Source organism: Rissa tridactyla, chromosome 6 (genome assembly GCF_028500815.1).
Source record: "Rissa tridactyla isolate bRisTri1 chromosome 6, bRisTri1.patW.cur.20221130, whole genome shotgun sequence".
In the NCBI taxonomy this organism is placed as follows: domain Eukaryota; kingdom Metazoa; phylum Chordata; class Aves; order Charadriiformes; family Laridae; genus Rissa; species Rissa tridactyla.
In genome coordinates, this window is record NC_071471.1 from 40382996 (window position 1) to 40395715 (window position 12720).

The window sequence follows — 12720 nt, forward strand, 5'->3', positions numbered from 1 at the left end:
TTTTTGTGCGAGATGTCTAGCAGCTGGTACTTGGGGCTTTGTTCTGAATTCTTAAGGCTGCTCCTCAAGAACAATGTTCTGCTTTTGTCCATCCGGGGCAGCTTTTATCATTAAGGTTTTTAACTAACATTCTAAGCAAAGACCTATTAATGCCTCACTTAACATGTTTACTGAATGTTGCCCTAATTATTTTTTCTCTGTCTTCCAGAAAAGACTTTAAAAAAAATAAAGTTTAATTAGAGAGGTTGATTAAATTAGCTTGATTTGCTTTGGCTGTCTAACACTGTATATGCCAAAGTGAATTTGTCTGAAGCAGGCAGCAAGCAAGTTTTAGCTTGGATTAACGGCAAGTGTTTATAATCTTTGTTCTACTGATTTTGCAGCTAAATAACAGGCCAGCACTCATATCTGCATGAAAACATGTGGGATATGGTCTTTTAAGATGCATCAGATCATACATAAGCTGCTCCAGAAAAGCCACGTGTATTAAGATAGGAAATAACTACAAGAATAACACTGACTTGGCACTCTCGGTGCATTTTTCGTGTGTAGAAAGAACAAACCTTCTTTGTTGCCCTATTGTACAGAAGGGGCAAATTGCAATAGTGCCAATGAAGTGAAGAATTCAGGAGACTTTGAGCATGGAGGGACTATGAGATACAGAGCCCTGCTAGGCTGAAGCACATGCAGGGAGGCTCCCTAAGCAGCGATGGGGATGATAAACCCTGGAAGCAGCAGTAATTGCTCCCCTGGGGAAGCACGTCTTCTACCTCTGGCTCAGGGGAGTGGAGTGCCTGTCACACTCCTGCCAAGCCCATGGACAGGTTCTGGGATTTGGCTCAAATTCTGACGAGTTCTTGACGAATATTTGCATCACAAAAAAGTTTTTACCGGGTGCTGTGCTTAATTTCGTCGTTCGTAGACTGGGTTGAAGCTGACACTCACTGGTGTGAGAGTTGTGGCACTGTGGCTACCATGGATTTGGAGTACAGCCCTGGAGGATCCCGTTATGTGAGGGAAACCCCGGGTGAGCATGACAGGGAAGGGGTAGCTGGGGAGCACAGGGAGGCTGGTCTGTGCATACCCATGCCACTCAGGGGTCCCTTAGCGCCACGTGTGGTGGCAGGGAAACACTGCAGCAGGGAGGCTCAGCTGCCTGCATTGTCATCTGCTAACCTCAAGCCAGTTGCGACCCCACTGTCACAAGATCAGGGAGCTACACAGGTATCCGAGTCTCAACAGGGACCAGAAAAAATGCTGAGATCTCATTTGTTTGTGGCATGTCTCTGTGTGTTTGGAATAAAAGCTAAAGAAAGAGCAGCAGCCCCAGATGTGGGTGAGCAATGCTTATGGGAAGCTCGTGCCTAAGCAGAACTCCTCCTGTTGTCTTCCTGGTTTTGCTGGAGCTGCTCTCAGGCTCTCTGGAGGGATAGATAATACAGATGATATGATTTATCATGTCAGCGCATACTTAGAGAGTCCTTAATCTGCAGATTATTGTCATAATCGTTTGTAATGGTTTTTCTGAGCCACTGCAGGCTATCATATTAAGGCAAGTTTGTTTCCTAATACATGTAATGTATTTTACGCTTCACATAGTATAGTCTATATGAACAGTAAATAAGCAACTAGAAAATCTCCTGACAAAATCAGTGAAGTCTTGCTGAGTTCAGAGCACTCTCTTTCAATCTCAGATTCTTTTTTTTTTTTTTTTTTAGACAAAATCTTTCTGTGATCTGTGTTTTAGATCTTTTATGTGCTTTTAATGCCATATAGCAATTAACCAAGTCAGGTGAATAGACGATACCTTTTCAGAATACCAAAAAAAGATCTCTGCAGCTAAATGAACTGTCTTCAAGTGTGTTTGCACTTTACAGTGGGAGTCCTGACATTATCTTAACAATAGCGCTAGAGCGTCTGTCCCAACAAGCACCTACATTGCATTGTAATGTTGTGTCACACCATGCGAAGCATCTGGTGGTAGTGACTGCTGTGTGGACTAGAACGAGCTCTGGCTGGCCAAGCATGACTGCCTGCCACCTCCTGTGCCCCGGGAACATTGTCAGCTGTAGGCATAAGCTCGCGGGGGCAGGCACCGTGACAGGGTTGGGACACTGTGCTCTGGGGAGCACTGGAGTAGCTTTTAAGGGTCTGGTCTAGTGCATGAAGATGCTCAAATGTGTCTTATTCTCTGTAAGCTTGGTATGTACTATCCATGGTACGCCAGTGAAATGAGCTCGGGGGGAATGAAATCTGGAAAATGTTCCCTAATTTACAGTTTTGTGCCTGATCTTCCTATCTTTCTTTGATGTGCCTGGAGAATAGGATAATTATAGGAAGTAAAAAGAAAGAACAAACTAATGTACATGATCTTCAGTTCCTGCCGTACAGGTCTCTAGCTACCTTGCCTTGCTTGTTTTTATCGTCTTTCCCATACATGTTTTTCAGTGTGTGCGATATCTTTATATTAGTTGTTTGCGTTCTGCTCAGTACTTGATATGCCCTTGCCTGTGGAAACTACTGGTATGGGAAATACACGTTGTGTTTTTTAAACACTTGTGAAACTACAGCAAAACATTTGCAACTCAGCTGATAAACGTACTATTCATGGGTTTTGATATTTTTTCTCTTTGTCTTTACTTATATGTTTTGAGTGATACATCTTTATTTTGTGTAGTAGCATTTTAACAACATACCCCTCCCTGTACTTCACGGGCTGAAATAACAGAAAGAAGCAGAAAAGACAGTAGCATCAGCTCCAGAGATGCCAGTAGGAACATAGTGGGACAAACTGTGTTCATCTTGCCTGAACAAATGACTCCCTGAGTCCTGATCAAGTTAAGTCTGAACCAAAACCTTTTCTTCGTCTACATCAAAAACATATGCCTTACTTTAAGTGGAAGAACATGCCTAATGAGAACCATACAAGTTTTAAATGAGACTAGCAAAAAAAGTTACAACAATTTCAGTCTGCTATCTTTTATAGGCTCATTAGGAGAGGGAAAGAAAGTAGACGCAGGAGAGTGTAAGGCGCTCTGAATCACTGCCTCCCTCTCCCCGGCTGCCCTCTACACCTTGCAGGCCTTAAATTGATGTTCTATTAGAGTGTAATGGTTTAGGAAATATCGAGAAAAAAATACTTTAATTAGGCATGGAAAATATGTCTAAGGAGGTATCTTAATAGTACTCGCTACCATACAGAGACAGACAGAGAGGAAGTGCATGTGCATGAATTAGCAAGCACAGGATGTGCGAGAAGGAATTTTAGATAATCCTTTTTATTAAAATGATGTGACATACATATTTTAGACGATACAACATACGTGTTATCAGAGTGCTGGAAGACACTGGGAAAAGCCCCTTCCTTTATGACTTGTATTTGGAAAACTAATAAATATTTATCTTTCTTCTTTATTAGTTTCGTCCTTTCTTATAAAGGCTTCTCTTTTGACATATTTAGTGAAAATACAACGCTGTTTCTGTGTGACAGTATCTCCTGCATATTTGTTTTGCTTGTAACAAATTCAATGTTTGCTCTTCCTAATTCTGAAAACATTATTTTTTCTTCCTTATTTTTCTTGAAACTATGACATTACTGTTTGTAACAAGCACTACGTCATGGCATTGGAAAACTCCATGGGACTTTACTAGCAATTACTCAAGGCATATGTGCTCTCTTGCATCATAGCACTCGTGTGCAGCAGGTTATTTGAGCATTGTAAACACGGTACAAGTCAAAGAATAATCAAATCAGTTTGGATTTGATTTGTTAATGTTAATGTTAAAAAGAGTCTTCCCCTTATTTAAGGAATGTATTTCTGATATGATGATAGCTATTACTAAGCAAACTATTCTAAAAGAGGTATTGACAGTATGCCTTGACTCTAGACCAGTAATTCAGCTGGAAATCACACAAGTACGGTCTCCGTGAGAGACAGAAGTTAATCCAACATAATTTTATCACCTGGGATTAAGATAGTTTTCTCATCTGCTGTACACCTGTCAAAATCTGTGTAATAAAAAAAGTCTAAGTAGGAAAAACTTTATTTTTTTTTCTCTCAGACAAAAGGACTATCCATTAACTTTAATGCATACTGATAAATGAAAGACCCCGTTTTCTCAAAGGCATGCAGACAAAAAGTACCTGAAGAGCCCTCTCATCTTTTTCTTGTATGTGTATTTACCACTTTATGCATGTACCGTGAGGGCCTGGAAGCAGCTCACTGCATGAGCACCAATTCAATATGACTGTTTACATGTTTAGAAAATCAGAGCCAAAATGTACTCTGTCCATTTGAATAAACAGGTTCAGCTGTCCAGTTGTGTAGGAGCACATCCTAAAGGAATTAATTAGTTTCTTAGGACATCATAGGTCTTTATGAAAGTGCACAAGATTTTACTGTGTCCGAAACTAATCGATTATAATGCTTGTGTCCCACAGGATGGGTTGACCCCCCTCCACTGTGGAGCAAGAAGTGGCCACGAGCAGGTTGTAGAAATGCTGCTGGATCGTGGTGCCCCTATTCTTTCCAAAACGAAGGTAACTGGTACTGTTTTCTGCTGAGATAATCCTTGTACTTTTTTTCTTTTTTATGTAATTCTGTATGTCTCATATATTTAAGGGTTTGACAATAACTTTCCTATTTCATAGCTATTTAAAGTAACTGTGTGGGAGATCTCCAAAGTGAATGCCGTATGTAGCACACGTCTGCGTATGTAAAATGTGTTAAATTGAGGTACACAAGAAAAGGTTTCTGCGCCAAGCAAAAAGGCATGGATGGTACCCTATCCCTCAGAATTTCGGTAGTTGAAAATCTCTGTATCTATCCTGAAATAAATACATGGTGATTACAATATATCTTCAGCTTGCACCAAATTGCCCTAAGGCTAGACTAGAGATAAGAGATAAAAATAGAGCAATGTCTCTTTGCACAGACAGCTCATATTTCCTTAGGACTTGGGCTGATTACCAGTTTCTCCACTTTCTATCTCTCTGCAGTTTATCATGCAAAATTCTTCATGGGAATTTCAAATCACCTGCGCCAGAGGGTGCAGATTGTTTTAGACCCAAGGGCTGGCATTAAAGCACGCACTTGCCAGAACTCTTCCGGTGGTGGTGGTCTCTGCTGTGCTGTTACTGCTAATTTTAAATCTCAGTGCAGCAGTCTGTTTTGTAACACCACTACAATCCATGACTTTCTCATTCAGGGCTGACATTTGGGTTGTGCAGTTTGTTGAGGTACTTTCCCAAGATAACCTTCCACTACATTTTTTCTCGCAGTCTGCAAGCAGTATTATTTCAACAACATTTCTTGTTTCCTTCTGTTATTTCTTTTCTCTCTTCTGTCATCCTGTCCTATTCTGTCTCAGTGCCCTTCTATATTCTGCTTTTCTCCTCCCTCTTCTTTGTTTTTTTTTCCCCCCTTATTGGAATATATTTAGCATTTGTTTGGGGAGGTTGGCACCAGCCTTCCCCTGCCTAGTGAGTCACTGGCAAGTGCTGTCATGGGTAATCTGACAGACAGGATCCACCCATCCTCTGCATGTGGAGTTTCCATGGACTCGCAAACTTCACGAGCAGGGGGAGACAGCAGGGGGCTGTCTAGGAGCCCCTTGGGGTGCGTATCCACACCACTGCCACTCTCAGAGCCTAGAGCTCATACTCCAAGGAGTAAGGCTATTCCACACTCTCCGGTAGCTCAAGTAAATACTTAAAGAAAAAAAAAAACACTAAACACCATTGCTTTGGTTTCCACTGTCATAAATGAGAACCTCTCTTAAGAAACTATATTTCTTTGTCGCACAGATTTCGTGTTGTCAGGTGTTACACCTAAACTTACCCTGCTGTTCAAGGCCTGTGGGTTTTGAATTTGTTGTTCTTCCTGAGGAGATTCACACAGCCTGGCCCAGAGGTCACTAGCCAAAATCAGGCAGAGGAGAACATGGGAGAATGGGTTTGAAATAGCCTAAGGCTGAAAGACACACTTTGGTTGGGGACCTGCAGAGGCTTATATAAACACCTTTGGCCAAATGGGAGCCTCCTCTCTGAAAGAGGGAAAGCTATGTTATGTGTTAAAAAGTGAACAAAAGAAAGTGCAGGTCTTCCTGAGTTTCCCTCTGATATATTAATTGTACTGTTTTCAGAAGGTGAGATAAGAAGCAGGGGTACCTCTGAATGACATAAATGAATCCGTTCATTTGGCATTAAACTGTTGTACTGTCCTCTGCAAAAATATGTGGCTCCATTTTCTTCAAATTAAGTCATATATTATTGGAAATAGGGCACATCTTTGAAAGAATTTGAATTTCACAAAGTTTTCTCATATTATATAAAACTCAGAAGAATAACCAGACTGCAGTTTAATAGCTATTTCCTGCTGGAGATTAGTGTAGTGCTAACCCTTTTTTGCCCTGGAATAACTTTAGATTTATTTTCAGGGGAGGCAGTGGTCTAATGGGTAATCTGGGGTTTTCTACATGCAAAAGGAAAACTGAATTCTAGTCCTGAGTATGCCAATGATTTTCTGTGTGAGAAATGACTGTGTATCAATGTCCATCTTTTTTTAATTACTGGTTTTTTTCTAGGCTTTTTTGGCTCTTTTCCTTTTTTCTCTCCTTCCCCCCCCCCCCCCCCCCCCCGACTTAATGGCACTTTCCCTGATTAAAATCCTTTAACACATCTACAAAATAAGCTATGTATCACTGATAATTTTATGTTTGCCTAGTCAGGCCTTTGGTATTCTATTTCATCTCTGTGGTCCTCTTCTGTTTTTCGGGGTTGGTTTGTTGTTTTTTTTTAAGGTGTCAGGTAACAGTAAGATATCATGTGACAGTTTTTAAGATATCATGTGTAACAGGCTGCCCGGGGAAGTGGTTGAATCACCATCCCTGGAGGTATTTAAAAGGCAGGTAGACACAGTGCTTAGGGACATGGCTTAGTGTTGGTTTGGAGTGTTAGGTTAATGGTTGGACTCGATGATCTTAAAGGTCTTTTCCAACCTAGACAATCCTATGATCGTATGACTGTCATCATTATTGATTAATCCTGAACTTCACTTTTTAGTGTTTTCTAAGCAATCTTCATAAAAATAGGAATATAACAGTGTTTATGTATTGGCTCCATTTGAAGTACTAAATCACTTCTTACGGTCATTAGTGGATTGTCTTTCACAACATGGATATGGGACAGGAGAACGTTGTTATATGTAATATTTTTATGTTAAAAGTGGGAAGACAAAGGCATTGAAATATTAGCTGACTTGTGTAAGATTGCAGAGTATCTTCTACTACAACAGAATTAAGAGCAAGCCTGGTTTAGGTCATAATAAAAGACGATATTCCAATGATGTTTTGTCTTCATCAGCTTCTTTAGGACCCAGCCTTGTCCCTTGCTCTTTTGTGTAAAGTCTGGCTAGTTGCTGCACTTCTCTCATCCATGACAGATTTTTGTCAAGCATCTTGCTGATTTTCCCAAATTGATTTGTGGCTGCTCTGCTTCTTCCCTTCGTTTCCATCAATGTCAGCCTCTTTTGTACAAACCTCTCCTATAAGGGAGTCCCATGTCATCTTCTCAATTTCTTACTCCATTAATCAGTGTGGTTTATTGGCTCTTATTGTGAAGAATGATACTTTTCACCTGAAGGATCGTTCTTATAAAAATGGAACAGAATAGTGCATAAAGTTTCATGATTTTTTTACTATCACCTGAAAAGCATCAGCAGTTATAAACTGTTATCAGGAGGACTTGGTGGCTGGAAGAAATTAATCTTTTTTATTATTATTATTCTCCTGTTTAACTATAGTAGAAGACAGTGAAAACATTTAAAATGCATTGCTAGTATCAAGCTTCCATGCAGATAATTGCTGTAGTAGCCTTTGGGAATGGGAGAGAGGCTTATCCAAAGCCAACATAAATCACAGTTGAGATGCCCATGAGATAATCTTACTTGAAAGATAAAACTGTGTCCAAGAATGTCTGCTTCTCAGCTCTGAATGCAAATGGCTTTCAAATTCTGACAGTATTAGCCTGTTTGCTTTCACCATCCCTCTTCCGTGTCAATTTTAAAAATTATTTCACTGTGTATTTCCACCTTTATTTTGAATGTTTGTCATTACTGTTATGAAATGTCCATGGGAAGGGAGAAGAAAGAAATCATCTGTTTCAGAAAGCTGGAGACCTCCGCTGGTTTGACGTTGCTACTTTGCCTTTGCTAACTGCAGTCACATGAGGGCACTACATCTGTGAGCAAGAGTTTCAGCTTCTTCATGATGGCAAACACTGCATACTGTCAGTCATTTATGGATTATACGCTATTATTTTTTACCAGAATAGCTCCTGCACTTGAATCTAATTTTGCCATTAGAAGGACTAAGTAAAAAAAGCAAACAGAATACAAATGGAAGAAGTTGTGTTGAGATTTAAGGAGCTCATGCACCTCTGCTAACAAGACTTCTTTCATTCTATCATGTTTTTTAATCTTTTGTCATAAAATAGGGTCAGTCTTTTAAAGTTTTGAGAATTATTTCCCCTGTGTGTTTACTCTGGAAATGTAATATACATTGTCAGCTTGTTGATAACTATTGTAAGCAGTGCAAGAAACAATTCTTGTTACAGGTTTTGTTCTTAAACGAGAACCTCTCTCAGGTGTTTCCCTGATGAAACAGAACTTTTTACCACTGCTGCTGGTAGGTCACATCATGGTGGTCTTGTTCAGATTTTTTTTAGCCCAGTTGCACTTGAAACTTTTGCTGCTGTACCAATGTTGGCTGGGAAGAATGGTCTCCAGAGGTGTGTAATGTGGTGCAAGGCGTGAACCCAAATGCAGGAAAACACTAGTGGAGGGATGAGAAGAAGGTTGCAGTGATGCTCTGACCTGCTCTCTCATGCCTGGTATATGCAGGCTACGTTAGAGCAGTGAATTTAATGCAGCTTTTAGAAACAGCAACTATTAGAAGTCACAAAGTGCTGTTCTTCACATAACTCATTTAACTCGAGCAACTTATTTGAGCTACGCTGGCTGAAATAACCTACCTTTAGAGCATTGCTGGTGTGGTATGAGTGTTTTCTTAAGGTCGAACTGCCTACAAACTCTAACCAAACAAGCTCCAAATTCCACGTGGCTTTTGCCAGAGTAAGAACCCTCGTTGTTACACTGAAATGTTAAGTTTAATTTGGGTGCTCTCTGGGCTTGTAAAATTCTTCATAGAACAAATGCTCTAAGAACAACGTGGAGGAGTTTCATTTCTCTGAGCTTCCTATAACCCATCAGTGTTGGGTCTTTTTGTTCACAGAATGGTTTGTCTCCGTTGCACATGGCAACACAAGGAGATCATCTAAACTGTGTTCAGCTTCTGATTCAGCACAACGTGCCTGTAGATGATGTCACTAATGACTATCTGACTGCGCTGCATGTTGCCGCCCACTGTGGCCACTACAAAGTTGCCAAGGTTCTCTTGGACAAGAAAGCTAATCCTAATGCCAAAGCACTGGTGAGTACACAGTGGGTTGCTATTCACAGCTAAACATTCTTCCAATGTTGCGGTGAGACTTATTTGAGAGTTATTTTCTGCCTGCTGATGGTTGACAGTGAGGATATGTTGTATTGCTGCAGTCCAAGAGAGGATGCTCGAGGTTCAAAGTGTTAATAATGTATCATGCAATCAGAGTAGACCTTTGCTTACGGATAGTCAACAGTGATTTATGAATTTCTAGTATGACTAGAGCACTTTTGCCTCCTGGTAGCTCGTTATGATTCTGAATACATGAAGCAGCTGCAGCCGTAACTGCTGTAGTTTTTGGTATGGAGAGAATTTTCACTTTCTGAATGTTTGTAAAGGTAAAATAATCAGCAATGCTTAAAACTGCAAGAGTTTTTATTAGCTCTCAAAGATGTGAAACAGTAAAAAGTAGGAATGAGTTACATAACAAATATTTGTGGTATTTTATAATTATGTCGATGGAGTCATATGCCTTTCTACTTTTAAAAACAACTTCAGCAACAAAATCTGTTAGTGTAATTAAACTGCATATAAACTGAATGCATTGATGCATTTTGCTCAAAATTATACCTGCAATCCGTTGTTTTTAAAATGTCTTTTTGATTTGTTCTTCAATAACTGTTCCAAATAAATTTACGTTCTGACATTAATTGGGTTGACTGTTGGTTTCAAAGCCTGATGCTACTAATTCATTCAATTCCTGAAATATTATGTGAGCTCCTGAAACCTTCACAAGCCAGGTGGGACTGACTCTCTTGAAAACAGCACAGGCTCCATAGATTTCCTTCTCTCAGCCCCTCTGTTTTTTTTGGTGTCAGATCAACCTGTCATCAGGTGTCTTTGGGCGAGGTATTACGATACATGGGGTTTGTTCACTATAACCAGCAAGTGGGGAGGCCTGTAGGCCTGTAATATTTATTTTCGTCTTCTGAAATAATCAAAACATCATCAGGTTTAGCTTGTCGGGGTTGCTGGCAGTGGCCTCCCATCAGTCTGGTAACCTAGCCACAAATTACATTTTCCCTGAAATCTTTTAATGTTTCCTTTTATTCTGTCCTGACTCCCACTCAGGACCTTTAAGTAGAAGGAGCCTGAGTTGCAGTATCTGGAGCTTGAGCTCGCTTTTCCCTGAAACACACCTGAGTTTACCCTGGACATTGGCCACTGCTAAGGAGGGAGTTGGGAGCTGCTCACGCTTAACTGGAACAGACAATTGCACAGATCTCACATTACAAAAGCATATGATGTTCTTTCCTGTATGGCAGGTAAAAAAGCTAATTTTGATCAGATCCGAGGGACCAGTTCTGTCAGCTGTTTTCAGAATTGTTCTGCAAAGGTTTTTTTGATGAATATACAGAGCGGCATCAGCATTCTGTGCACTAATGTTATTGTACCAGCCGTGGATGCTCTGGACAGCTTATTTTTCTGGTTTACTTGTTTTCTGTCATATCATCTCATGCCAAATAAGATGGTAGTTTTAAATGTTTGCTCTGCTGCACATACAATTATTTTTTTTAAGGAGAGGGCAAAAGAATTGTAATTACAGTAAACTGGGAGATAACAAATTTTTAAAAAAAAGAAGTAGTAAAATTAGTTTAGGAGAGGATCCAAATGCCAGAGCTTGTGAAGGTAAAGTGCTCTTTTTATCAGCGGTTCTGAAAAGTCAAAAGAAAACCAAACCAAAAAAAACCCAACCCCCCAAAAAACCTCCAACAAAAACCCCCACACAGTTAACAGTGAATATCCTTAAGCAAAAAAGAAGCTTTTGATAGTTTTATGTGAACTAAGAATTTTGAAAAATAATTTCTCTATTGGAGTGCACGATATATTTCATAACTAAAACTGGCTATATGAAATATGTCTTTTTCCAAGTTTTTTATATGAACAATTGAGGGAAGCTAAAACGAATCTGGGAGGTGTTCTATTAAAATACAGGAATGTTGTATGTGAACTCCATGACCTATTCTACTTTTTCATTACATGCATGGTTTCAAAGAGTATATTCTTTCTCATTTACAGAATGGTTTCACACCTCTTCACATTGCCTGCAAGAAGAACAGAATGAAAGTGATGGAACTTCTTCTGAAGCATGGTGCATCAATCCAAGCTGTGACTGAGGTAAGAAGTGGTCTTTTCACATTTGTCTTTGTTTTTCCTGCAAAATTCATCGTAACTATATTGATTATTTTTTCATATATTTCTGAAAGAGCATGTACTACCATTCAAGTCAACAATTATTTTCAACTAGATATTACCAGATAATAAAACTGAATAATAAAGTCTGTTGCCCTAATGGATCACAACACACAAACAATTGATAGTTTGAGAATACAGTGGGGATAACGAGTGAAACATAACAGATTTTAAAACAGTTTTTAAAACATATTTTAAAAAAAGATCTATAATTTCTGTGAATTTTCGTCTGTAATTTAATGCACGGAAGATGAAATTCGCCCTGTTAAGGAGATGAAGCTGAAGACTGTGCTCAACTCCTGTTTCGAAACTTGGTTTAATTCACAGACCTTGTTTTGGCTTTCCACCCAGAAATGATATTCACCCACCATCACGCGTCATCACAAATCAGTTAGACAGCAATCAATATGCTATTACTTTTAATCAGCATGAGATGGTCTACACCCAGTTATTAGCACAATTTAGAGATTAATTAAGTACCTATGGAAAATTTGGTTTGTGTGTGTGTATACTCTACTAAGTTGGGAGGAAACGTCACATACATAAATGTATGACCACAGAAGAAGAAGCCAGGTTTGAAAATGATAATTCCATTGATTAAACAAGATACGACTGGGAGCAGTTCATGTCGCCAAAATGAATTTCATTTGATGCATGGGTTTTTGTTCTAATTATCCAGTAGTAAATCATACAGCTCCCTTCCTGGGTTTCAACTGAGCCTGCCCTTGCTACAGTTCACACATCTCCAGACTGGTTTTTAAAAGCCATAGGGCTTATGGATGCAGCCTGCAGAGTCTAGTTTGAAGTCATGTTAGCAAATGAGAAGTGCAAAGAAAACCTTAAACGAAGAGGTGCCATGTCTGTCCTCCATGTTAATCAGTCAGCTGTGAAGCAGAAAAAGTATCTATTCAGTTTTATCCCTTTTGAATACAAAGAATTAAAAGAATGAAAGCAACAGCAACACTTAACTACACTGTCTTGTGAGTAAGCCATGTTGACAGTCTGATCTGTATCCTTTGAATTGCTTTT

The 12720-nt window shown here is 39.5% G+C and overlaps 1 protein-coding gene across 11 annotated transcripts in view; it reads left to right on the forward strand.

The window, feature by feature from the left end:
- The window catches only part of ANK3 (ankyrin 3), a 382298-nt gene that overhangs the window by 259358 nt on the left and 110220 nt on the right, over positions 1-12720 (forward strand). For all 11 annotated transcript variants that reach the window (XM_054206394.1, XM_054206393.1, XM_054206384.1 and 8 more), the window contains 3 exons: positions 4442-4540; positions 9292-9489; positions 11518-11616. In XM_054206394.1, the coding sequence (XP_054062369.1) occupies positions 4442-4540; positions 9292-9489; positions 11518-11616 (396 nt within the window). The remainder of the gene's footprint in view (positions 1-4441; positions 4541-9291; positions 9490-11517; positions 11617-12720) is intronic.